General features: G+C 39.5%; 3 protein-coding genes across 13 annotated transcripts in view; 2 read left to right on the top strand and 1 right to left on the bottom strand.

Moving 5' to 3' along the window:
• The window catches only part of KIF2A (kinesin family member 2A), a 34376-nt gene extending 19697 nt beyond the window's left edge, over positions 1–14679 (top strand). For 2 of the 4 annotated variants that reach the window (XM_042028277.1, XM_042028276.1), the window contains exons 14-20: positions 84–194; positions 3804–3871; positions 5550–5663; positions 6798–6948; positions 8830–8931; positions 10948–11083; positions 12917–14679. In XM_042028277.1, the coding sequence (XP_041884211.1) occupies positions 84–194; positions 3804–3871; positions 5550–5663; positions 6798–6948; positions 8830–8931; positions 10948–11083; positions 12917–13002 (768 nt within the window). In that variant the 3' untranslated portion in view covers positions 13003–14679. The remainder of the gene's footprint in view (positions 1–83; positions 195–3803; positions 3872–5549; positions 5664–6797; positions 6949–8829; positions 8932–10947; positions 11084–12916) is intronic. The other 2 variants (XM_042028280.1, XM_042028279.1) reach the window with 1 other exon arrangement.
• Positions 14636–21894, bottom strand: DIMT1 (DIM1 rRNA methyltransferase and ribosome maturation factor). Of its 2 annotated transcripts, XM_042028281.1 has the most exons (12): positions 21687–21894; positions 21486–21559; positions 21025–21111; positions 20581–20642; positions 20377–20470; positions 20229–20278; positions 19285–19408; positions 19076–19168; positions 18269–18333; positions 17910–17973; positions 17306–17412; positions 14636–16600 (listed from the first exon to the last, which is right to left on the bottom strand). In XM_042028281.1, exons 1-12 carry the CDS (start codon positions 21739–21741, stop codon positions 16558–16560), a joined length of 918 nt encoding a protein of 305 aa, XP_041884215.1. In that variant the 5' UTR covers positions 21742–21894; the 3' UTR covers positions 14636–16557. The 2 variants fall into 2 exon arrangements, with proteins under 2 accessions (XP_041884215.1, XP_041884216.1); XM_042028282.1 differs by lacking the exons at positions 20581–20642; positions 21486–21559; positions 21687–21894 and having other exon boundaries at positions 21025–21112.
• A 900-nt stretch (positions 21895–22794) lies between these two features.
• Positions 22795–26203, top strand: part of IPO11 (importin 11) — an 82070-nt gene continuing 78661 nt past the window's right edge. For 3 of the 7 annotated variants that reach the window (XM_042028268.1, XM_042028272.1, XM_042028269.1), the window contains exons 1-2: positions 22795–22896; positions 23383–23450. The gene's annotated coding sequence lies outside the window, so the exon portion shown is untranslated. The other 4 variants (XM_042028271.1, XM_042028273.1, XM_042028270.1 and 1 more) reach the window with 3 other exon arrangements.

Raw genomic sequence — 26203 nt, 5'->3', positions numbered from 1 at the left:
ATAAGGCATGTATTTTCTGATTCTGAATTGCATTTTTATTATGTTTATTTAACCCATGATGAAGAACCTTTTTGTTCTTTTAGGAGTGCATAAGAGCCTTAGGCCGAAATAAACCTCACACACCCTTCAGAGCAAGTAAACTTACTCAGGTGCTAAGAGATTCATTCATTGGAGAAAACTCACGTACCTGTATGGTAAGTTGATTTGGTTTATTACAAAGAGAAAGACACTGCAAATTTAGGCTTTTACGTTTAAAATTGGTTGCTTGCTACTGGCAGTGTGTTGGACTTAAATTTATTCACTAATTGACATTGTATGTGGAGGGGGATTTCAATAGAGACATTTCTCAATGGTTTGGATTGAATATTAGGAGAAATTTCTTCACCAAAGGGTTTGTCAAGCATTGGAACACGCTGCTTAGGGAAGTGGTCTAGTCACAATCCTTAGAGATATTTAAAATGCATAAATGTTTAATAGCTGTAAATGTGCATTTGCACCAGTCTGAAAACCAGAATTCTTGTGACAAATGAGGGAAAAGACAGATAAAAGTCCTGATGTCCAGTTGTTATATTTGTGCATCCTTAACATTTCTCCTTATGAGAATGTGAACGCTCTGCAGTGCATACTGATTACTAGGCTTGTTTGTTTTGGTTACTTTTCAAAAGCTTCTTTGAATTAATTAGTCAAGAGGCCAGAGAAGTCTGCAGACCACAGTGTGAAAACCATGGTCTTAGGGCAGCTTAATCTTCCCTTTAGGTGTTAGGTATGGTTCTAATTTGAAAATGGTGGTAAAATAGCATTTTATGAACCTTTTTTACTCCAGTTTTCTAATGAAATGACAGGATTTTTTTTTTTTCCATTGAGACATACCTGACCAAGCTGAAGATGTCCCTGCTCACTGCATGGGGGTTGAACTAAATGACCTCTAGAGGTCTATTCCAACTCAAATCATTGTATGACTCTGTAACTTCATAAATCCTATGCAGGATTAGATAGCTAGATGGTGCGATTCTAGCAGGTGTATCCACACTGCTGAAGGAGGTTTGAAAAATTAGCCTGTTGGAAGTTACTCTCTGCACATGGAATAATTACCATTTGTGAGTATTTCATGAAGTTCTTAATTAATAAAAAGAATCCCCTCTGAAAGTGGAAATATGCTTGAATTATTTTTTTTATTTTCTCATTCACATAGCTACAGTCTCTTTTCAATTAAACTTAAGAAACCCTTTTGATGATAAGATACTGCTTTCAAATTCATTTTTCTGCTATTTTTCTTAGTATTAAGACCACTTGTGACATTCTGGTTTTAGCGTTTGTTTACATGAATTTTTTAATTAAGAATTTAATCAGCAGTTTCATCTTAAGATATTGTTGTGGTTTAACCCCAGCCAACAACTGGGGTTATTATTAAGGAATTTGTCAAAAGACAATTTGATCCAATGTTCAAATGTGCTTTTTGAATAAGACGTTTTGTAACTATGTGGTGCTTTTTAATACGGCATGTGTATAAAATGATGTAGTAAAATCTTGTGATTTTTAACTTACTAAAAGATTCCTGAAATAATAAAATACCTGTTGCATGTTTTCCACTTGCTTTCTGATGTGAATCTGTAAGCAGGATATTTGAGTAAAACTCATTTTTATGTGACTCTTCCTTTTATTGTTTCTGGGTATATTGCAATTGTAAAAGTTACATATTTAGGGATGGAGTATTCTCTCTGTATATAACATTAAACGATGATTTGGAAATTTTGTTTTTTCAAATGTCAGAAAAATATTTTGAAAATAACTTCATAATGTGGACAGTTAGGACTAGGATTTGCTTCCTTCAAAACAAATCCAGAGACTTACAGTCAGCGTAAATAAGTTTTTTTAAATTTTATCAGTCGTTGTCGTTTTAGTCTTTTCTTTTTTAAATAGTTTGAGAAACCATTTTAAGTTGTTTTTGAACAGTTGCATGGTAGGATAATGTATCATCATTTGAAAGTTGCAATGTGACTACACAGAATAGTCTCATTTTTTAACCAGTGCTACTCTTTGACATGTTGCATCCTTGATGTGCTGCAGTCATAGCTGAAGTCAGACCCCTCAGCCCTCCAGGATGGGAGTAGGAACCTGCAGACTTCCGTGTCCCAACAGGGCCATTGATCCCACTGTGATGGCTTATAAGCAGTGTAGACACAGTCAAAATAGGAAGAATGGTTATTACAGGTCTATGGATACTCCTGTCCATAAGTAGTGCAGCTTTTTCCATTCTCATTTGGAATTAGGAACAAGAAAGTCCTTCTGTCCTGCCTGGACTGGGCTTGTTGAGGCATGAGGAGAGTTCGTACACCAAGACTTGGGCACAAGTTCATGTGCCCTGAACAGGGTATCCACACAGACCAGGGCACCTGCAATGGCACTTCCCTAGAGCAGCTGCACCTTGTGCTCTTTAAAATGTTGAAGCAGTCTGCTAGTGTTACAGCACAGTGGTAGTAAATAGGTAAAGCAAAAGCCACACACATAAAGCAAAGGAAAACATGAAATTCATTCACCACTTCCAACTGTTGGGACAGTTCAGCTGTCCCCAGGCTGTATCACATGTAACAATGCCTTGGGAAGACAAATGCCATTATTCTAAACATCCCTGTCTGTGGCATGCTCTGAACACTGAACTGGTGGAAGAGATGTATGCATTTTTCACGTTATGTGAGTATGGAAGGGAACTCCTAGGTTTTGTTAATTAACACCCAGAACAAGAGACATGCAGTTGTGTGATCTTAAATATAAGCTTGTTGTTTTCCTTAGTAACTGATGCATACCAGTATTAGAGGTTTAAACATAGGACTGTGTGGTAACAGGCTCTATACTTTCTAACCCACTTCCGCCACATATTTTTCCTTTCTCCCCAGAAGGAGAAATTCCTCTCAGGATGACTGGCTGTACTTTTATACAGGAATGTCAGCAGCAGGATGAAAGAGAAGACTGGGATTATTTAATCACCATCAGTTTCAGTCTTCTGAGTCTGTGATGCCACAAAAATGTTAGTGTGTAGGATCATAGAGGTGTTTGTTCTGGGTAGAACCTTTATGACTCTTCAGAAAAGAACACAAGTGGAAAAATTGGACTACTGAGAGAAACTAGGACAAATAGTGATCCCAGTTTTCCCAATCACTGTTTTAATTTTGCTGATTTCAGGAAAGGTGGTGCTCTCTTCAGAGTATTTCATTTGACTGGAAAAAGAAAGACCTTCAGATTCCAGATAGGTCTCATAAAAGGTTTGCCATCAAGTATTGTTTACAGATAATTTCTAATTGAGAAAAAATACATCTCTACTTAGGAAAATAGTTAAACTCAAGCTTACCTTTACTATTATTAAGTACAGTTTCTGATGTGGCCAAAATCAGCATAGAATCTCCTTGAACAGAGGACAGCCTAAAAAGATACATAAAAAAATAGTGGCGTAATTGTTTGTAGGATATACTAGACTTAGGGTCTATTGAGTTGCATATTTCCATTTTTGAGGAGTTTATTTTTTCAGTTAAAATTTTGCATTTACACAGTATGTTACCAATATGGTTGGGGAAATTGAATTTCTATGAATTCTTGATATTCCTTGTACGGTTAAAAAAATTAAATTGAAGCTTTGACTGGACATCTGTGTCCCTTAGATGATGTTGTATAAGGACAGCTATACATAGTAGACATTCTTTGTAGAAGTTCAGAAATTAAACTGGAGATTAAAAAATATATATATTTAAATTCATCTACCCTTTCATCTGTACGAAGTGATTTACTAACGTGTGGCTTGTTTTCTCCAGATTGCTACAATTTCTCCAGGAATGGCATCATGTGAAAACACTCTCAATACATTGAGATATGCAAATAGGTATGAAAAATGTTATTTCTTAAATCTATACTATATATTGATGACTGACATTTGAAACAGTGTTGTTCCATGATGTATGATTATTTTAGCTACTTGAATAATTTGATTGTAGTTGTGTTTCTTAATAAGATTAAAACCAAATTATTGATCCAGGCTCACATTTAACTTAAATTATCACTTTGTACAACCATTAGAAAATACTCTATTGAATCTGCATCTGTGCCATTATCCAAAGATGGATAATGTGGGTTGCAAGGTATGTGGAAGATGCTACTATTAGTTTTGCCCTTGCTTTGAAGGGACCATCTCTTGCATTAGGGATAAGTTGCTGTTTATGACAATTCCCTGGGGTGTTGGCTAAAATACTTTCCTGTGATGTGATTTTTTTTCCATCCCTTTGGTGGAATTGTGTGCAGTTGTACAATCCGTATTATATATACATATAAAATTTCATGCTTCCCAAATTCAGGCAAGTATCTGAGAACCCTAAGTAAAGAAGCAGAAAATCCAACAGGCTTTATGGTCACTTTAGAGAAATTAGCACCTCCAGGGGCAGATGCATCACTTGAGACCTGTATTGCTCTAAGAAAGTGTTCAACTCTCTGCAGTGAGTGTGCAAGGAACCCTCACCTGCTGCAGTTCTCCTGCATTTAAAGTCTATGGAGATGGGGTGATCAGGTCCTGTGTGTCCCTGCAGCCAGTCCTGTGACCCAGAGACACGCCACGCTTTGCTGCAAAGGACAAAGGTGGCAGATGGCCTCTGGGCCATCAGAAGCCCTGGCTTTGCCAGAAGAGGCCACCATCTGGGGGCCTGCTTGCCCCAGTGAGAGGTCAGACAGGACCACAACTGCTTCTGCTTGGCTAGGCACAAAGGCTTGCTAGGAAGGCTTACTGCCTGCTCCTGTCAATCTCCAAATGTCCCTGTGTCTGGAGTTAGTAGTAAACCTGCCTGGCTTGGACCAGTCTGTGTCATTTCCTCCCTGAAGAGAAGGAGGTATCTACTCCTCTGCTTAGAGTAATATGATGGAGGACCTTGCACATTCAAGACTCGTTGGAACTTCTACCCCTTACAGAATTTGGGTTGCTGAAGTGACTCCATGAGAAGTCACTACACACCTCTTTCTACTGTACTTAATAGTTGTACTGAAAGTGTTTCCTTCCCTTAGTGTTAAAATTGCTTGTTGTTATGGAGTATATACCTGCCACTGTAATGTTGCTTCATATGTTTTGTGTAGTTTTTTTTTTTTTCCCTAACAATACATCATTTTCATAGTACAGTTAGTTTTTCGGTGCTGGACACTAGTGTGTGGGCAGTGACAAGAGGAGGTGAAATAGAATTTACACATTTGTAGCTGTAGTGATTAGATATTTTAAAAGGAGCCATTTAGTGGAATATTGAGTGTAGACCAAATAATATTAGCTGTACAAATGAAAATCTGGAATTACTTTTCTCAAAACACTGCTGTTATAGTCCCCTGCAAATTAGCAGCACTGCTTTTGCTCAGTTTTGTTAGTGATCTGAACTGTTTGCAGAGTTTAAATATGTCAACACACTTGTGTTATAAAAATAATTTTGTAGTTAAACTATTAAAGAAGTATGCTAAACAAAGAGTTGTCATTTTAACTGTGTTTATGAGAACATTTTCTTTTAATTTGCCACTGTATTTTGCTGCTGCAGAGTAAAGGAATTTGGAATTAGTCCTTCGGACATTCCCTTCTCACAGGGTAGTGGCAGTCGCTCTGATCTCTCTCCTTCCTATGAGTATGACGACTTTTCTCCTTCAAACACCAGGTCTACTTCATTCTATACATGGAACTATATTTTTAAGTTTTCTTTTTTGCTATGTAATTTTACAGACCAACCTTTCATTAGTCCCCTTGCCTTGAGTCACACATACTTTGTTTTTATTTTAGTTTGGCAGGTGATGGTTCTGCATGATCTGCAATCATCTTCCCAGTATTTTGTTTACCCTCCTTAAACATCCATATTCTGTATCCAGGCTTGCTAGTTTCCTTCATACATTTAAAAAAAATAGAAATGGTGATGTCATCTTTGTACATTTAGTGGACCAAATCTAAGAATTCTAGGTTTAGGGTAATTTGAATATCTCTGAAAGAGAACATTTTCTTACATATATATATATATGTTTTTAAAACTTTTCAGCACTCTGAAGATAAATGAAAAATATTTTCCATTATAGTAAATAAGTGCTACTTGGAAAAACATTTTTCCCATTAAAGAAATTAAGAATACGTTCTAAAACTTGCTTTCAGACTTTCATGCATCTTTCATAAACTTGCTTTTAAATGGTTTTTTTTTGACAGAATCATCATCAATCTTTTAACTACTTACATGCTGCAAGAGCCTACCATTTTATTAAAATATTTTCACCTTTGAAATTAATGAAAGGATCTGTTTATTCTCTGAAAATATTTGGTTGCAAGTTATTATTTTCTTCAGAATTTTTTGGGTGATTTGCTTATAACAGCTAGTGCAGAGCTGGTTGGCTAACATTTTAAAAGTACTTTTCAAAGTGTATACAGAAAAAGAAAGATTGTCAGGTCTAGGGTGCTAAATGACCTTTTCTTTGAAATATCACTCATTCTTAAAGAGTTAATGTTGAGGGGTTTGAAATTTTTGCCCTCCTAACTGTTAACAAGAAGTAAGATTTCAATCAGAAAATACTTCTAGATTTACTTAAATTCACTTAAATTGCAAGTAGTAAAAATACCAGGATCCATACCTTTTAGGAACTGGACTAACATCTTTTTGTCAGGGAAAGTACATTAAATTTGTGAAGCTGACATCATCATCTTCCTTATTAAATGAATTAATTGCGCATAAACCCGTAGAGTTTTATTTTTGGTTGTGACTCTGTTGCACAGGAGGTTACTAATTTTCAAATGGAACATTTTCTGCCCATAGGGTAAAAGAGCTGACGGTTGATCCTAGTGCCGCAGGAGATATTCGTTCCATTATACACCATGCTCCCAATCAGATGGACGACTTGGAGACACAGTGGGGTGTGGGAAGCTCTCCTCAGAGAGATGATCTCAAACTGCTGTGTGAACAAAACGTGAGTGGTTTACAGAATTACATGGAAAGAGATTATGACATACAGTGGCAGAACAAACCCAGATTAATGTGTATTTATAGCTTGTTAGTAAGAGCTTAAATACATACAGCATACCTCTTCACCTTTTCTCTTCATGGTATTATGTTCATTTCCATACAAAAGAAAAATTAAACCCAAAAATGTTTCTTGAAGGTTTCTTTATCTTCCTTTCTGATTAGGGCTTTTAATATCTAGGTAGGCTGTTGTGGATACAAATATTGCTGCTAGCAAGAATTTTTCTTGCTTCTTTCCAGTCCCGTGGGATACTTTTCTCTCTCACAGGAGATATCAGTAGAGTTCTATAAACCATGAACACCTGCGACTTTGCAAAGCTTTGTTTATGGTACAGTAGAAAAATATTTTGACAATGATGTTTTAGGATTTTAGCCAATCACCCCATGGGGTGGCTGGTCCTTTGACCAATTAGACTATGAAGAAAAAAGTCTATAAAAGAGTTTGTAAAATAATTAAATAAATCAATCTTGCTGCACAATTCCTGCCTGCCAGATTTCTCTTCTCCTCCCTGCCACTGCGGGATACCGTGATAGGCTGTGGTGATGAACTGTAGTATGCATTTTTCCATGATAGCATCACATTTTTTTAGGCAGTTGGAAATCATCTGTTTTATTTAATACTCTTTGTGGTTTTGAGCATTATTTTTGCTGCATGCAAACCCCATTTCAGTTGAATTTGCCTTTCCCTGCATGTAGAAATCTGGCTACCCATCATTCCTCCTCCTGGCATCCTGTTTTTCGTAGGGTGAAACCCCAGTGCACTGTTTGAGAAGACAGACATGTGATGTTTTAGTATGTCTCCCTGGGGTGGAGGACTAGGGAGCTGAGAGGTGTCTTCTAAAGGGCATTCTCCCTCATTGCTGATTATCAGCTTTAGTCCTGGTTCTTTAAATATTCAGAAGGGATTAAAACTTGATGACCATGCCAATGAAAATAGGAAAGAAAAATAGAAAGGAAAAATTCTTACAATCCTGACATTTTTCACAAGACTCTCTCCAGGACTCTGTTTCCTAAGAACATGCTAGTGATTCCTAGAGCTTCCCATTGGACAGTCCTTCCTATCACCAGATATCCTTTCATATCACACTTGTTCATTGCTCATGCTGAATGAATTTAAGTCTTAATGTTTTAAGAAATACTTCAAAGGCATTGTATAAGGAACTACACTGTCATGCTAAACATTAATTACAGCCTACCTAGTACTTTCCTCTTCTATTGTTAACTATTCATTTCTAAAGAAGCCTTCTTTGTCCTAGTTTGTAAATTCATGTGTGCATTCTTCTAATTTATCAATCACTATTTACATTTTAGATTTTTGCCTTCACATTTATTTAACTTTTTTTTCCAAAGGTTTAATTTAATTTTGAATTCCTGAAATGTATTGAATGTAATTGTTCTCTTTTTTTGAAAACTGTTGCCTGTCTGTTGTAGCATGCACAGCAAAATGCCCTGACAGAAACCCGAAATTTTCTGAGAGTATTAAAATCTATTATAAATTATAATTCTTCCGTTGTGACTTCCTCTTCCCCTTATTTTAAATTGTTTTGTTTTAATGTGGAATATTCTGATTTCCAGTATTTGCTAGGATTAGTGACTGGAAATTTTGGTGAACATTAATTAAATTTAACTCTGTAAGTATTTTGGATTTATTGCCCCATCTGTTCATTGCTGGAGATTTTCTTGATACTTAGAAGTATTAAATTCTGTCTTTGACAGGTTTTGCCTTCTGCATATTTTTTTCTATGTTCTGTGATGAAATGGGTGACATTCAGTATATTTCTGTAGCCACAGTTCTTTCCAGGCTAACAAGGTTAACTGCTGTTTCTAGGAAGAGGAAGTTTCTCCTCAGTTGTTTACTTTCCATGAAGCTGTGTCACAAATGGTAGAAATGGAAGAGCAAGTTGTAGAAGACCACAGGACTGTCTTCCAGGTAAAAGATTGAGCTCCACTTTGTTTTATCCAAATTCAGGATTTCAGGTTTTCCAATGAAAAGTGCATACACATGAAGATGGAGGAGCATCTGATCTGTAGGAGCCATTCTGTCTGTCAAAGATTCCTAAATTGGTTTATTATGTTAAGCTGATTGTGTCAAACAAGTAGGAACGGATCCCGTAACAACTGATCTTTGTCCCCATGATGAAAGAGACGTATATTTCTGTATCATTCCAGAATTTTAGTAAAATTTTCCTTTGCTGGGCTGGCAATTAACAATAATGTCTCTGTCACCACCATTTCTGCTTGGTCATGTCCCTCCAAATACTGTGTCTGAATCTGAGTATCCTTTTGTGACATCTCCCTCTGAGATCCAGAACAGACACATGTTTTTCAAACTGCCTGTTTGCTTCCATGTTACAGCTATGTAAAGATTTCACTAGCTATTAGTCAGGGCTTTTGGAAGGAATACTGCCCATGTAGTGCTGGTCAGTGCTATGGAACCTTTTACATCCACAAAATAAATAGTGGCTATAAGTATGAGTTACTTGTGGATTGCTTCTGTTCATAACCTTAAAGCCTTTAGGCAGGCTGGCTGTTTGGCACATCTGTTCCTAGAGAACAGCAGACCATCAAACCTGTAGGGTATACACATATCTCCTCAGCTGAGGTATCTAGCTTAGTGGAACATTGATGTGTGTCCATAATACAGCAAGATGCTAACTAAAACATCTTACAGTGGATGTAGAGATCTAGTTATTATGGAACATTAACCCTGAAGTAAAACATACAGAAGTGTGAAAGTCATGTGCCATATGTTCTAATGCAGCTTCTGGAGAGACAAGCTGCATTAGTCTAAGATGTAATTGCCTCTGTGTGTCCATCTGGCCTTCTGCTGGAGATTACCGCTCCTTCTGGCAGTCCCTGGGAGGAAATGTATCCAAGCCTCAGATCCCTTTGTTCACAGCATGGCTTTTTAGTTTATGCTTTGTGTGTAGGTGGGCTGCAGCGATACAAAATCCAACAGCTGTACCAGCCATCTTCTGTCAGTGCTCTCCTGGAAGCAGCTGATATACAACATTCTTTCCTAACAAAACTGGCTGAAATAAACCAACACAACTAACTGTGCTCTACATGTTCAGGAGGCTTTGTCTTCGATGTACAAGGTTCTGTTAGATGAGATGAATCTTACCCCAGTGTAAGCTCCATCTGTCCTGAAAGCCAAAAAAACAAACAAGGGGTTTGGACTACATTTTCAATTTTGCTTGGGCTATGGACCACAGAGGAAAAGACTTCATTTTAGTATGTCAGACCAAGTTTTCCAGTATGCCTAGAACTGTCAGCTGCTTTATTTTTTTAAACCAAAGCATTTCTAGTGGAATCAGTTATCCTGATCACAGTTTTGCATGGTTCTGTAAGGTTTAAACTCCTGGCTGCATTCTTCTTTGCTACAAGATCTTTTTTTTTTAACATTTTGCAATGTTCAGAGTACAAAGATGAGGTGATTTAACCAACCTTTATTGTATTCCTGTGTGTGGATTTAGGTCATACAATAGTGAGTTTAAAATAGGTATTCTTTTATACAGCTTCTCTGAAAACAGGACAGAATTATATTGGCTCCTTGAGTGTAGTAATGACTGTGTGACTACAGTGGTAAGCAGCCCATACTTAAAGCCTGACTTCAAAGTTTGACTCTTGTCTAAGGAGACACAAACATGACAAAGTTCTGTTCCCTAAATTTCTTAGTTTTACAACCACCTAATATTCTGAATTTGAAGAGGACTGGGTACCTGGGGTTTACCTGTTGCTGATGTGACAGCTGAAATTAAAAAATGATGTAGAAAACATGCAGTTTTGATGAATTAGGAATAAGGTTTCGTTTTTGGATTGAATTCTGTTTTATTGAGGTGACTAGACAGTAAAATGTGTGATCATTGTGAGAAAAAGTCTGACTCAGCTCTTTGTCTTAAAACTTTGTTGATGTATTTTGTTGTATTTTTAAACTTTTATCTAGGAGTCCATTAGATGGTTGGAAGTTGAAAAACTCCTTCTTGAGATGACAGAAGAAGTAGACTATGATGTGGATTCTTACGCTACCCAACTTGAAGCAATTCTAGATCAGAAAATTGATATTCTGACCGAACTTAGAGGTAAGTTGTTTCTAATCACTTCTCTGTGCATTATTAGCATATGCCATGGAAACTTTCAGTAAGAACAAGGGGAAAAAAAAGTGGTTCTATTCTAGGGTCTTTTTTCCCTGCTTATGCTGGCCTTCAGTGGAAGGAACATTTATTCCGTAGTCTAAGAATAAGTTCACATCTATGATCAGTCCATCCTAATGTAAAAGAAGAGTCTATGCTTTATCTCCAGGAAGTACAAACTCAATCCTGCAACTTTTCTTTTTTTCCAGAACACTAAAGGAAGGTAAGAAAATCCAAATGAACTGTATAGAATAAGAATAGAAGGCCAACCAAAGATGAGGAAAAAGTAGTAGGAATTCCCAGTCCCTGCTGTTGCGTTGTGTAGTGTAATAGGGAGCCTGGTGTCATTTTTAAGACTGTGCTTAAGAGCAGCATCAAGCTCTGAGTATCTTAGTTGTTAGTTTGTGGGGACATTAGTTTACTTTTTTTTTTCAACAGCCTTTGCTTGAATTTTGTCAGCCTGTCTTTGTTGAGAAACAAACTGCAGCTAATTCTTAGTGCCCAAAATTAACTGTTCCACTTGTCTTCTAAAATCAGCTTGTCAGGTGGGTACATCCTGGAGATGAATTCTCCTTTTCATTTTTTGTTAACTGTTAAGACTCCAGGAGACATACTGCTATACTGGCAAAAGTTCAAGGGTAGGTTTGGAGACTGATGGAAGAATTTTCTTGATCTGTGTTAGAACACTGTAAGTTAAAATCTCACTTTTTACTCAGTCTGAGTATCTGCTCAGAATACATCAAGCAGATCAGACTACTTGCCTCCTAAGCATGCCAGTTACACTTAGCTAGGAGTTGGAGGTTCCTTTTGTTTTTATGAATGATGGCTTTCTCTTCAGAAGATGACAATTTGAGACACCAGCAATGAAAAAATGCAGTTTTGGTGACTACCTGTTCTTCAAAAACTTAGTAGATTTGAAGAGGCTCTTGGAGGTGAAAATGCTAGGAGATCTCGCATCCTTACAGCCAGCTTAATACAACTGTAGTTTTACAGGACGGAACACGCGTCAAGTCAAAAATTCTCTCTCGGTATCTTCTGTGTTCTGCTCATGACACATAATGGTCACTAAATTGTTCAGCCTTTACTTCTGTCACTGTGGGACTGACATATTTTTGCCATCATTTTGGTTTCCTTCTTTGCATTCTTGGGCATATTTCTGAGAAATGGAAGGGAAGGGAATAGAAGTATGAGGATGCCACACTTCCTTTCTAAGATTTCTCCCATTCTTATTGAATTACAATGAAACCAGTGAACAATGCTTTTAACTATTTACGGTGAATGAGTTCCAAAACTTATTCACAAATGTTTTTCACATTCATAAGAAAACAGAGGGAACTAGAATTTACTCTTCTGGGTCTTAGAATGTACAGAAATGGCAGATTGTACACTAAATACGATTTTTTATGGCCCTAAGAGTGATTTGGAAGGTGCTGGGAAGGAAAGGGTAATAGGTGGTGTGTATCTCCCTAGACTCTCTAAAAGAGGAGGAGAATGGAAGTATGAACAGTTTACATGCTGGGAATACAGTTGTGCCATTTACAAACCTATCCTGACTAGAGACATAGGTAGTATCCAAGAAGAGACTAAGTTGCTAAGCAACTTGTTTGTATGGTTTTGAATGTAAGCTTACTGCAATCCTCTTGTAGTTTGTAGTGTCAGCTATTTTTGTGGAGGAATGTTCTTTGTTGTGCATTAGGGCTGGGATGTGGAGGATCAGGGCTTAGTTTCAAGATCTGTTGAGCACAAACACAAGTACTCTTTCTTTTCTTTTTTTGTTTAAAGACAAAGTGAAATCTTTCCGGGCAGCTCTACAAGAAGAGGAACAGGCCAGTAAACAGATCAACCCGAAAAGACCACGTGCCCTTTGAAAAGGGCCTCTGCTGCTAAAGGAATCCACGAACCCGTACTGCTGTAGCACACATTTGTTACAAAACCTAGTGGCCGAGAGAACTCAACTACTTGAAAGTGTAAAAATGTTAGAAATGTTTGTGGAAATGTCCTGTTTCTTATTCACTTGAATGACATTTTCAGTTTTATGTGAAATGCTCCTATGATGTCTACAAAATGCTTCTAGACCAGACAGCACAACCATGCAGGGTTCAGATCTGTGAAGCACTTTGTTTTAAATATTTCATTTATTCAAATAGTGAAATGTTTGGAATTAATTGCCATATTTTTAATAAAGTAAAACTGTGGCCATTTAAAAGTCACAGCACTTCCTTCTGACCATGTTCAGTTCTATGACAAAGACCAGCTGTGCAGTTTAAAATTGTGGCGTGCATGCACACCTCACTAGTGGTTTTACGTAACTCCTCTTCCACAGACAGCTGTGCTTACTTTTCCCATTCTGTGCCTTGATGAAGGCTATTTAACCCTAAACATCCTCTTTTTGAAGCACAGCCTTAAAAAAATACATTCCTTATTTGTCGATATAAGTTACTTTAGTGTGTGTACATTCTTGATGTGTTTCAAGACTTATTTTTTGGTGACTAGTTTCATTTCATAGGATGTGCCATATCATTTTAAGAGGAACTGCATTTTAAGAGTGGACGAACAGCTGGACATTCCATTTTCCTTGTAAAAATCTGGAATCTTGATTTATTTCAATACCATAAAGAATGGTTATATAATTCTAACATTTTATCTGTAACAAAAAAAGAAAAAACCAAAAAAAACCAACAAATCAACAAAACCTGACAAAAATATAAATTAGTTGATGTATATTAAAAGGTAATGTTTTAAGTACTGAGGAGAGTTGTATCTTAGGATAATGGAGATAATATGATATGTGGTATGGTGTGATAATGCTATGTATGGATAAGTTAACTATCAAACTTTGGGGATAAAATACATCCATACTGGCCTTTCACATACTGTTTTAAAACTTGGATTTTGATGCATGACAAACTTACATGTACATTAACCGTAGTTTGCAGGTAGTTTGAGTAGTTCTGTTGCTTTAAGGAGTAGCTAATACCTATTTTTCCCTTTGTACAGTGCCAGCAGCTGAAAAGTGGGGTGAAATTGCATCATTTGACGATTTTGCACAATACCTCTACCTAGCGCTAATAGAAATCCCACAGGTACCTGAATTCTCACAAATGGCGCCATGTGTATCAGCACTTTTTAGGTGGTGGCACTCAAGTTATTTTTGCAAGTCAGTATCCAAAAAAGATTGACCTTTCATGTAAGAACTTCTTGTCAAATGAAGAACAGTAGACCTCTCTAGGAGTTCTCCCTCTTTCCAGGAGTTTGTATCAGCAGACTTGCCCTTGGAAATGTTTAAAAATTACTTTTGGAATACAAGCCTGTTTGTTTGTGCCAGGCCTGGGGGGGAGAAAAAAAGGGAAGGCAATGAAGAGAGTTAAATGAGCCAGAACTTCTTGTAGTGTTTAATGTTTGTATCTCCCATAGAAAGGTAGGCTATGGGAAGCTCTTGTCGCATCATGGTTAAAAATAAAAAAAATCTTCCTGTGTGTAAACATGAAAACTGAAACAATGTAGATTTTACATAATGTGTTTAATAAATTAAGCTATTAAATGAATTACATCTGAGAATTTTTGTTATGCTTTGGGAAGGGTTTCAATTTATAAGCGCATTATATTTTTGAAAAGGCCTCTAACTTCAAAATGAAGCCAACTCTTCTGTGCAGGTTTGTTATGTAGAAAGAAGTTCCCCAGACCACCGTCCTGACTTTAGTTTTGCAGCAGATGTTAAAAAAAAAAAATCACACCTCTTCCTGAACATTTTTTCGAGATCATCACCCATCACAGCTAAAAGAAAAAAACAATTGAATGGAAGGCAGCAGATTGTGGTATCAGGCACTAGTACAAGTTATCATATAATGTCAGAGGTTTTCTCTGAAGCTGCTCTGGAGAATTCTTATTTTCTAAAAAGCTGAGGCATCCTACAGGAGTAACACTGGCTTCCATACTATTCACTCATGCAAGCCTAGCATCACAACCAGGCTGTGGCTTATTGTGAGTCCAAAAAGAAGAGTCATCTTTCAGCACCTTTTTACAAAGCCCTGTAAATTACATGTGTCCTGGCAAGTAGCACATGCAAGCTGAAACTGTGTCTACTGCCAATCTTTGTGCCAGAGGCTGCTCCAAGTCAGAGCTACACTGATACTGAAGCAGTGAGAATCAAGAAAAATTGATAGGACTGGTTGTGGCACTTTAATTCCTGCAGCCCATTGCCATAATGGACTGAAATTATTTGAACAGGATTGGAACAAGCTTATCCTTAATTCCTCTCCTGTAAAACAAAAGCATTTAGGAAGTGTGACACGTATCTTCAGCACTTGTTCCTTCTGTATTAGTCCTTGTGGCTATTTACCTGACTCATCATTTGGTTCTGCATGAAGTGAAGCAGCATTAGAATTATTGAATTATTAAATTGTGAAATAAATGTGCAATTCAGTTTATGAAGTCAATGCTTCAGGATGCCTGTAAATTTGAGTGCGGATTTCTATACATGCTTCTGAATCAATGACTTTTAAAAAATTGACACAGGACGTCAGTGGGGCTGCTAGCTGCACTCAGTCTTAAAACATCTTTTCCAAACTTACTGATTCAATGATGCGGATAAATGAAGATTTTCTTAGAGGAGGTTTTGCTAATTTGCATGCATTGCTGTAAATGTCACTGAAAGCTATGATTCATGCTAAAACTTCTGCCTGCCTTAAGGGTGAAGTAGTTACCTTAAAAAATAGCTACTTGAACTTAGTTAACAAAAAACCCAACCCTTCTGTCTGTGTTTGAGCCCTGGCCCATTGGTGTTTTTTTTCCAGTTCCTACAGTGGAGGAGAGGTTAAAGGCAATTCTCTAAGTGGTATCAAGCCCACAAGGTAAATTCTTTTGTTTTCTGAGAAACACTCACTGGGATTCTCTAAGAGAAGCAGATTACTAACAGGCTTGGAGTGCTGGTATTTACCACAGGGATGGGAGACAGGCATCTCAAATCAAAAGGAAGTGTTTAAATACATGTTAAAACAAACACACAAACAACTGATACCATAAAAAAGGAATTACTACACCTTTCTTTTTGCTGTCCAGACCCCTTATGGGTTGTACTGTCGAGTACTGTGCGTGAATATGCTGAGGTGAAGTCTGTGATCAGAGAGCACAGATTTCAATTATCATCAATCCATGTTTGGGGTATACTTAGAAAAACACTGTCGTGAGGTAGTCCAGCACCTCACTTCAGCTCTGAAAGAATTTACTGCTTTTAAAATACTGAGCAGCAGCTTCTTGCCTACTGTCTGTGATAAAACTGCATCGAACATTTTATTGCAAGTCCAAGCACATATGCTGTATTCTGTTCATTGCTTGTTTGAGAAGAGCTTGTCCCACTGCTCTCACTCTGGCTTGAGTAAAACTTTGGTGAAAAAATACAGCATCTTTCATTCTTCTAGCAGGATCTATGAAAAATGGATGCCTTCTGAATTGAAGCCATGTAGTAATCTGAAAGAGTGAAATATGTATATTACAATTCTAGCAATTTAAACTTCAGCTTGAGGCATTTCTAACATGTGCTGGCTGGCAAAGAAAATAGCATGAAAGCAGCCATCACTGATCAACTGCAAAGAAAGAATTTTTACAAATCTGAAACTAGAAGTTATTATCAAATTTGCCATTTTAGAGATGCAGGTTTATTTTCAGTGCAGTTACTTATGTTGGATCCTACCAGGTTCACTGTGTTTCTTCAGAGAGCAGTACCTGTCTTAGTTCTCCTGAAGAGAAACACCTAGGAACTTTTATCTCGAATTAAGAGAGGATTCATGATGCCACCAGAAGAGTGGAATGTAGCAGTTAATTGCTCAAGTTTAAAATTATGCTATAAACTATGACCTAATCCTCAAGACAGAGGCTGTCTAAGACTCCAGGGAAATTTTAATAACCAATTTACACTATGGCCATTTTTAAAGGAGACAGAAAAGGGTCTAGTAGACGAACACCTGAAACAGGGATTCTTAGCTAGTTGTTCCTCAATATTATTAGCAGCATTTAAAATACTAAGTGTTTGCTCGTGTTCAGGATTGGAAGCAAGGAGTGTCTGGTACTGAGAGGGAAACCCTACTATTCCTATGCAACCCAATACTAATCTGTGCTATGTAGGTACACATGCAGATAGAAGCTTAAAAAGGAAGGCATAAGAGAAAAAAATACCGAATGAAATCATCTATATCCATTGAACGGGCTCGTTTTTCAGAGTAACCCGTATCTTTTAGGACTGTCTGTATTTTCTCGGCAATTTTGAAGTTTTCAGGGATTTCCTGTCAATGAAAAATGGGATAGAGATTATTTTATGCTCATAACACAGAGAAAGGTTCATTTAAGTAATTTCTCTCCTGCTCTTAGAATAGTTCTTGTTTCAAGTGATAAAAAGTAAGTTATACTTTTTCTATTATGGATTACTGTATTATTCTACTGTATATGAATTTTTTAATCTCAGTTCATTGACTATATATATGAATTGCAACAGTATTGCAAAGCAGACACAAAATGTTTCATTAAATTAGTAGAAGACCTTGAGACATATATATATGGACAATATTTTAATAACATACTCAATTTTAAGCTTTTTCACTATGATTTAATGGCCTTTTTAGATTTTTCTGTAAGAGAAGAGGCAAGTTCCTCCTACCTTCAAACCCTTTTGGAAAACTTTAATACATTAAGCTTTTCAATGTTAATTTTTTACTCTTATAGAAGTCAGTATGTAGGACACACTACACAGAAATAGAATGTAATAGATGTAGAAGAAACTTACTGTATTATGTAAGGAACAATGAATTCGGTAATTATGATCCAGCAACTGCTCTACAGCACTTGACCTGAAAGAAATACATGTTTAGCATGAAAACTGAGCTGTAACTATTGTTCACTTGATTGGTTGTTAAAGTCTACTACAAAAAACTGTAACGACTACACAGTGCTGTTCTTTTTAAACAGCTGCCTAGTTTTCTTCCAAAAGAAAAAGTCTGCGACATCAGCATAAATCTTCCATTATGGTTTATCCCTGACTGTGCTGGTATGCATGTAACACTGCTAAGCATTTGCACAGAAGAAATGGTTTACTGAATAGGCTTTCAAACTTCAAAAATATTTCCTTTAATAGAAGATACTTACTTAAATGCTGCAGAGAGTGTCTTGTTTTTCCTAACAAAGGCTATCCTTACCAGACCATCCCACTCCTGAAATCAACAATTTCAGAATTTTAGAAAGTAACATACAGTTACTACAAACAAGAACAGTCACTACTGACAACTTCAGAACAATACTGGACACAAAGGAAAATCCTTCATGAAAATGTCTTTCTAAACAACACAAAACCAGTCCTGTCTTGGACAAAGCAATACAAAAGGAGGAGAAAATACTTTGCCCCCAAAACCCTTTGAATTGTACTTTTTTATGTCTAGCTGCTATAGGCCAGGTCTTACATGCAGAGAAGGCAGATACTTGAAGAAAATCTGGCTAACCTTGGGCAAGGCTGAAATGGTCTTGAAGTGTTTTAAAAATTAAGAATACTCTTCTGTAGCATTTGTCTTCTGAGATTACACAAACTCATTGGAAGATAAATCTCATGGATATTCCTTTGACCAAAACCTGCAAAATCATCAGCCAGAAACATCTCTGGGAGACATAATGACGAAATCTCTTTCATCAACCATGATGAAAGAGACCTTACTAGCAGCTCTCCAACTGACCTTGGTCTTATGAGAAATACTGTACACAAAGCTGCACAAAGTTGACGGTGGCATGTTCTGTTAATGTCCTAACATAAGCCTGATCAACAGAGGAGTAAGTATTTTGGAAACTCCAGTGAATAGCTGGTAGTTTGTACTAGAATCAGCACATGGAATTGATTAGTAAGTGGAAAGAAAAATGAAATGAAGTATTATCACTAGCATGTTATGTTGAGTATACACTGCTCACCTGGAAGTTGATAGGTGGTGGGGGATTCTTTGGCTCTATTCTGACAACACTGGATTCCACTTTGGGAGGAGGCCTGAAGTTGTTCTTTCCAACCTGTTAGTCAAGAGGAGTCAGGCAGCTGTGTGAATAAGCACCAAGTTCCTCACATCCCTTGAAACACTCTTCTTCTGCCTTTGATAACTGAGTTACCTAAACGCAGAATGACGTACCTTCATCAGATGGTCCACTCGAGCTAATAACTGAGTATTAATAGAGAGTCTGCAGTACAGTTTACTTCCTGGTTTTGCAACCAAACGAAGTGCAAATTCCCTTTGAAACATAAGTATTGCACACCTGAGAGTAACAGGAATGAGAAAATCAATTCTAAGTAATCAATTTTTACATCAGAAGCCAACTAACACACTTGAAAACCACACAATTTGTCCCAGCACTTAGAAGAGTAAAAGTTTATAATAAACAAACTCCGCTTTGATTAGAGCGTGTTGAGAAAAACCCAAAACCCATCACAAAACTTGGGGAAGCCATCTAAGTATCCTTAAAGCTGTTACATAATTTGATTATTCATACTGCTAAATGGATCAGGATCAAAGAGACAGTGTAGTCTCGGAGTTGCTTGACTGTAACAAACCATTTTGAATAACTCTATGGTGAGTTGTTCATATCCAAACTTTCCAAAAATTTACCAGTAATGTCACCAACATTCATCTTAGAGAAATCAAGAGCTGCTGACATACTGATGTCTGACACACAGACAGGGCAGTTACATTTTTAGACCAGACAACAAGAAAGTAACTTGGCATTGATTCTACCCTTTCCACCCTAACTTTTTTCTAGGTCGGAAGGTATTTGAAATGCTTTGATGCCCTGCTTATCCCTGCAATAATAATTAGTTGTAGTACGGAAAAGGCATAAGTCCTGTTTTTATCTGCTGGGCACTCACTGTTGCCAAGTTTAAATATCCTCTTTATGCTCAATACATCGCCATAAACTTAATTTCCAAGCATGGTCAGGATATGTAATAGAGAAAAATTTTGGTGCAGCTCTGATCCATCAAACCGCTATTTTAGAAACTAAAAAAATATTGGATTTGAAAATATTTTTAAAACTATTTTCATTCCTACCAGGTAATACAGAACTCTCTTCTTCCACTTACCTGAAAAAAGGTCTGTGAAGCAATAACTTGAAAACAAAAGGTGAAGAAATCTGAGCAAAAAAATTAATAATGTTAGTGTAATTTCTGGGAAATTAGCATTTAAAAAGAACATTTGTTATGTTGTTCTACAGTGTTGTTTGGCCCATACCTGGTAAGGCAAGTTAGCCACACATGCATCAAAGAATGGTAAGTCTGTTTTCAAGATATCTCCAACCTTAATTTCAAGTTTGTTTGCTAGACACCTGGGGGAAAAGATACATTGTGGTTATCCTCAGATAAGGACATTCAAAAATTTTTTGCTAAAGTAGCACCACTGCTTTAAGTGCTCCCTGTTTCCACAATTGATACTTACGTGCCCTGGACTCTCTTCTGAAGCTCACCAACAAGTCTAGGGTCAATTTCACATGCAATAACCTGAAAAAAGTATATATTTGCAACTCTATGCAACTCCTCCTAACTGGAATTTAATCATAAAAGCCCCAACACTGTATCTATTGCTATGGGTTTAAAGAATCCTTTAGAAATCCCTATTAGGCTATGCACCTTCCTCTCTCTCAAAATATACACAAGCTTTACCACACAAATGGATAACAGCAATGTACTTTGATAAAACCACACAAAATTTATGTGATCAGCTAAAAACTTACTGGGATTATTCAAATGCTAAGAAAAATATCAATGGAGTAATTCTACTTACGTGCATCACACCTATGAAGACCCTCCCGTTTGCCATAGTCTAAGCCACAGCGTGGTCAGAGCTTGGGAAGATGGTGTATATGGGGGAATTTGCACTTACTTTTTTGACTTTCTCCAGCATCTTTACTGTTAGATTCCCGGTTCCCGGGCCCACTTCCAGAATGACATCCGTGCGGCGCAGGGCAGCCTAAGGACAAACAGCATTTTGGGAACTTCCCTAGCACCGATTTCGTGCAATCAGTTAACTGCAGAATGAAAGTAAGTGCTTTTTACACAGTAAAAAGCCGGAATTTGCTATCAAGGGGGCGTGAGAGTCGTTTAGAAAGGAACGACTGGGAAACGGGGAGAACAAGAATGTCCTGGCACTGGTTTATGCGGGATCGCTGGCCACGCGTAAAGAACCAGCGAGCAGCCCCGTTAGAGAGAAACAAACAGAAAGCCCACCACACACACAAACACGCAGCACGATGGCAATAGCCGCGGTTCCGCAGCCCGGGGAAGGCCGCGCTTTCCCGGCACCTCGCGCCGGCCCCGGCTCCCCGGGCCCGCCGCCGCTCCCACCTTATCGATGATGCTGTTCACGACGAGCGGGTTCTTCAGGATGTGCTGCCCGGCCCCGGTGTTGAAGAGGATGCCTAGGGCAGAGACCGGCGTGTTACCGTGGGCAGCCGCGATCCGCCAGCATCCCGCCGGCCCCCGCTCGGGTGTGAGCTCGGCTCTCGGGACCCTGCCGCCCACCCGCCCGGCCCGGTCCACACTTACCGCCGGCGCGCCCCTCCCGGCGCTCCGGGCGCTTCCCGGCCCGCGCCTTGGGCATGGTGGCGGCTCCGCTTGGATCCCTTCAGGCCCGCTCGGCTCGGCCCGGCTCGGCCCGGCCCGGTCCCTCTCGGTCCGGCTCGGCTGGGTTCGGCCCCGCTCGGCTAGCCCCGGTCCCGCGCCCCACGTGCTACGCGGCACCACAGCTGGCGAGCGGCCCCGCGTGCGGCCGGCGGGCGGGAGAGCGCCGCCTGGCGGGCCGGCGGACCGCCGCGGCGCAGCACGAACGGCGCGTCCCGGCCCGCGTGCTCGGTCCTCCCGGGAACAGCGGCTCCGTCCCACCCTTCGTGGGAAAGGGAGCAGCCGTGAGTCATAAGTGCCAGTGGTCGACAAGGACGGCAAAAGTCAGCAGGTTCACAAAAGCCTTCAATTACACACGGCGTAGAAATGGGTGTGTTAGTACCCGGACCTACTCCACAAGCACACGTCAGTGGTCTTGGGAAAAGGGGTAGGGTGGAGAAAACGAGAGATGAATGAAAGAGGGGAAGAGAGACGAAGGAAGGAAAAAAGAGAAGAAGAAAGGGTTAGAGAGAGAAAGAAAGAAAAAAAGAGAAAAAAGAGGGAAAAAAGGAAAGAAAATGAAAAGGAAAAGAGATTTTTCAGGGCGACCCTCATCAGTTTCTGCCGATAAGGTAACGGGGCGCTTTAAGCCCCCGACTCTGCACAAAGCGCCTGTCCGCTCGTGGTCCAGAGCCGCAGTGCCGGTGCAATCATTCCCAACCGCTGGCACGCCAGTAAGACATACTTTCTTTTTTACGTTATTTTTGTATTTTTTGATTGAGTTTCTTATATTTTTTTGGCGTTATGCACTGACACCAATACCGCGCATGTGGGCCGTGAGGCGCACCCCGCGCCGCAGCAGCCGCCCAGCGCCCCCACAGAGCGCGCCAGCGAAGCGCGGCAGAACCCGCGGCGGGAACACCCAACCCACGCGAGAACACCCAACCCACGCGAGAACGTCCCGCACGCGCGCAGCCGCCCCATGACATCAGCAAGCAGCGCGCGCCGGGCGCCCCGCCCCGTCCCGCCAAGGCCCCGCCCCCGCCCCGCCTTTGCCGGCTGCGCGGCGCGGGCACCGTTCGGGTGTCGCGGGGCAGTGACGTCAGGGCCGCGCGCCGGGGAGGCGGTGGTGCCGCCGCGGTATTCGCTGGTCCCGGTTCGTGGGAGGCCGGGAAGGGACGGGGAGAGGGGGAAAGGCGGCTGCGGCTTCCAGCGACGTAGCGCTCGGGGCACGGAGCCCCGGGGTTGTGTCGCTGCGGGCGGCGCTGTTCCTACGCGCCCGCCTCGGCTGCTGCTCCGGTGGCTGTTGCCCCCGTTTGCGCTGCCCGAGCCGGCGCGGCTCCGGCGTGGAGTGCCCGCCACGGTGCCGGCTCCGGGGCGCCGCCCCCGGGGTTAAGGCAGCGCGGCCTTCCTTACCTGTTATACCGGCAGTGGCAAAGAGCCTGCTCGGAGCTGGAAGGAAATAACTGTTACCTAATTCCTGGGAAGAGTTTCCCGCTTTCTCCTTGAAACAGTTTTTAGTCAGGATAGAATTCATGGGAAGGCATGGGAGGAAGATGAGGCATTAACCTGACAGAACTTGTGTTTTGCGGGAAGGGGCGTGTTTTGGCCTTTATTATAGGTGGTTGTTTTCTTCCTGCAGGCTGAAGAACAGCAGTTTTTCTGCAGAGCAGTCTTCCCTTAATCAGAGGCAGGCTCAGTGCAGCAGTGGTGAGTTTTTTCTCCAGTTTGTTGCCTTAGAAGACAGCAGTGTGTGTAAAATAAAAGAACGAGGCCCTAAATGCAATAGTGATGCTGCTTCCCACTTAAGCTTCCATGTGCCTTGCTTCCCATGTCTCATACATGAAGTCATGTCTGTAACGTATTTAACATGGGTTTTAAATTAGCCCACAGAACACATCAGCAAAATGCTGCCAAATTAAAATTATATTCATAATATATAAGATACACCTCAGATTTTGCAAATAGTGTGTTACTTACGGAGTTTGGTTTCTTGAAACTTCATGGCAACACCAAGTTTGTCACTGCTCTCTGTTTTTCTTCTCTCATTGTTTCTTTGTACTGTCCTCATCAAGGCCATTTACTGTAATGCTTATAAATGATAAAATAAAGGTTTTTGTCACCCATCCTTTACCTATAACATTTTGAAACTGTATCATCAGAAGTGGGGTTTAACTGTAGTTAAAATGAAAAGGTTTAAACCTGTTCCAGAGCGTGAGGGCTGACTGCAACTTGCATTTCCATCTCAGCTGTTGGGCACTAATTTGTTCTTAAGTGGTCTGTCAGGTCTTTTTGAAAATCTGTTAAATTAGGTAAATTAAGAAGTCAAGGGAATGAGATCGACCTTGTAGTATTGGTCATCCTAGAAATTTACTATTAAACTTTAAAAATAACTGTACGTTGTCTCTGTATCCATTTGGCTTTTCCTATGTCATCAGTACTGAACCCTGAAAGTGACAGAGTATTTTCTGAGTTAATCCTTGGAATTGTCTCACTCATTTCTTTACTGCCTGTTTTTTCTGTTGGGAATTTTTGGTCACTTTGGTGGTTTTTGTTTAATGTGAAAGGTCATTCTTCTCCTCACAGTTTTTAACATAATCTGATCAACTTTCCTTAACGTTGTCAGCCGTCCTTGCTGCTGTCTTGTGTTACCATGTTCCTCATTGTTCATTGTATCCTTCATGTCTTCTGCATGCTTTTTAGGTTTTAGTTTCAATGTTAAATTTTTGTAAAAATGAAATTTTGGAAATTATACTCCTTGATTTCTGTCACTAACAGTATGGGAAAAAACCGCCTCTGACTCTTTCCTGCTCAGACATTTTTATTTGTCTTCTTTACTGTGGCTTAAATTGGGCAAACTATAGATAGCCTGGTTCAATTACATGAAGTAAAATTAATATGTAGGTTTTGAAAAATCTTTGTGACATTTAGCATTAGTCATTGTGATGGTTTTGACGATTGCTGTAATTGTTAGTGAGTTTAAGTTGTACCTTCAATAACCAGGATAGTATTAGTTCATTTGGGTTCACTCCTCAGAAGGAGTACTAGCATGTGGCATGATTGATACAGATACTGGAATGCTAGAAAAGAGATTCATGGAAAAGCTTGTACAGGGTTGGAGAGACATCAGTGTAACTACCAACTTTTCCTGAAGGTGACAGTATACTTGCTAACGTATCAAATCTGTGTGACTGTGAATGCCAGCATTTGTGTTACTCATTTTGGGAGTTCTTGTGGCTTTTCAGCATGGAACCTTTGTTTTTCCTGTTTTCCTTGAAACAAATGTGCTGTAAAAGACAGTCGTAAGTTTCTACTTGAGCCTTCTAAGCTGCCGGGTGTAGCAGGGTGTTGTTCATTAGTTGTATAATCTGCTGGTAAGATGCAGGAAGTCCTCTTTGTAAGCGCTGTTCAGGGAGTTAGTTTTAAGTGTCTGCGAAGTTGTCCTCAGGTTCCACTGTCTTAAGCAAGTCCTCAAACTCTCCTCACAGTTAATTTGCTTTAGACCACAGACTGTCCTAGTAGCTCTGGTGTCTTTCCAGTTTTTTCCTTTTTGAACTGAGGAAAGGGGTAACTGTGAGAACCATGCTGGAAATGGTGTTCTAGAAGCAGTCTCAGACACTGTGTGAAGAAAGATAATGACATCCACAGAGCCATTTGTGCTCTTGAAGTAGCCCAGCATGTGTTTGCACTATGATCAGGGAGAGCACACTGTATTTTGTGTAATACGTTTACTGCTTTGTCTCCTGATTTCATAAAATCTTAACTGAATTTATTCTTGCGTCTTCTTACAGTGGGAAAGAATTTATTGAATTCTTAACAAAAGAGAACAAAAATACACAGAATTAATTGTCTGGATAGGAGTGAGTTGTTATACTGCGTTCTCTCAGAAAAAGTGAAGTATGGAGACATTTAGTGGTGAAATCCTTCGTTTTGTACCCCTTCAGATGTTTAGCAGTCACCAATTTCTTTTCATAGTGATGCCATGATGATTTTTTGCCTTTTATTTTTATATACCTTTATGTATCCTCAGTATTCTTAACATGCATATTTGTAATTCTTTAAGCCTGATATCTTAGCATAGTCCTGGTATTCTGCTAGGCCAGAAGACCAAACACCCTAAAGGCCTCGTAGTTGGAGGCTGGAAAGCCTTACGCTATCTTGAGAAACCAAGGCCGTCTCTAGAACATGTTCTGTAAACTAGGATTAAGCCCATCTGGGGGGGAGATGCTTTAGAATAGGGAGATGTCACGCCATCCATTTAAGCCTCTCATTGGGGTATCTTTGTCAGATATGCTAATTTGTAAGGTCTATAAAATTGTATACACAATATACGTGGGTGTGCATTTTGGCGTATTCCACCTTGATGAACTGTTGCACTGTTGGGATCCTTATTAAATACTGAGGTAAAAACCCTTTTATCCCTTAGCCATCTCTGGCTCTTAGTTGTAGGAGCAGGGAAAAGG

The sequence above is a fragment of the Corvus kubaryi genome, unplaced genomic scaffold (assembly GCF_017639235.1).
Source record: "Corvus kubaryi isolate FWS band 111438036 unplaced genomic scaffold, C.kubaryi_AGA036_p1.0 37308, whole genome shotgun sequence".
In the NCBI taxonomy this organism is placed as follows: domain Eukaryota; kingdom Metazoa; phylum Chordata; class Aves; order Passeriformes; family Corvidae; genus Corvus; species Corvus kubaryi.
Note: the sequence above shows the minus strand (reverse complement) of the source record. Positions and strands in the feature narration are given on the sequence as shown.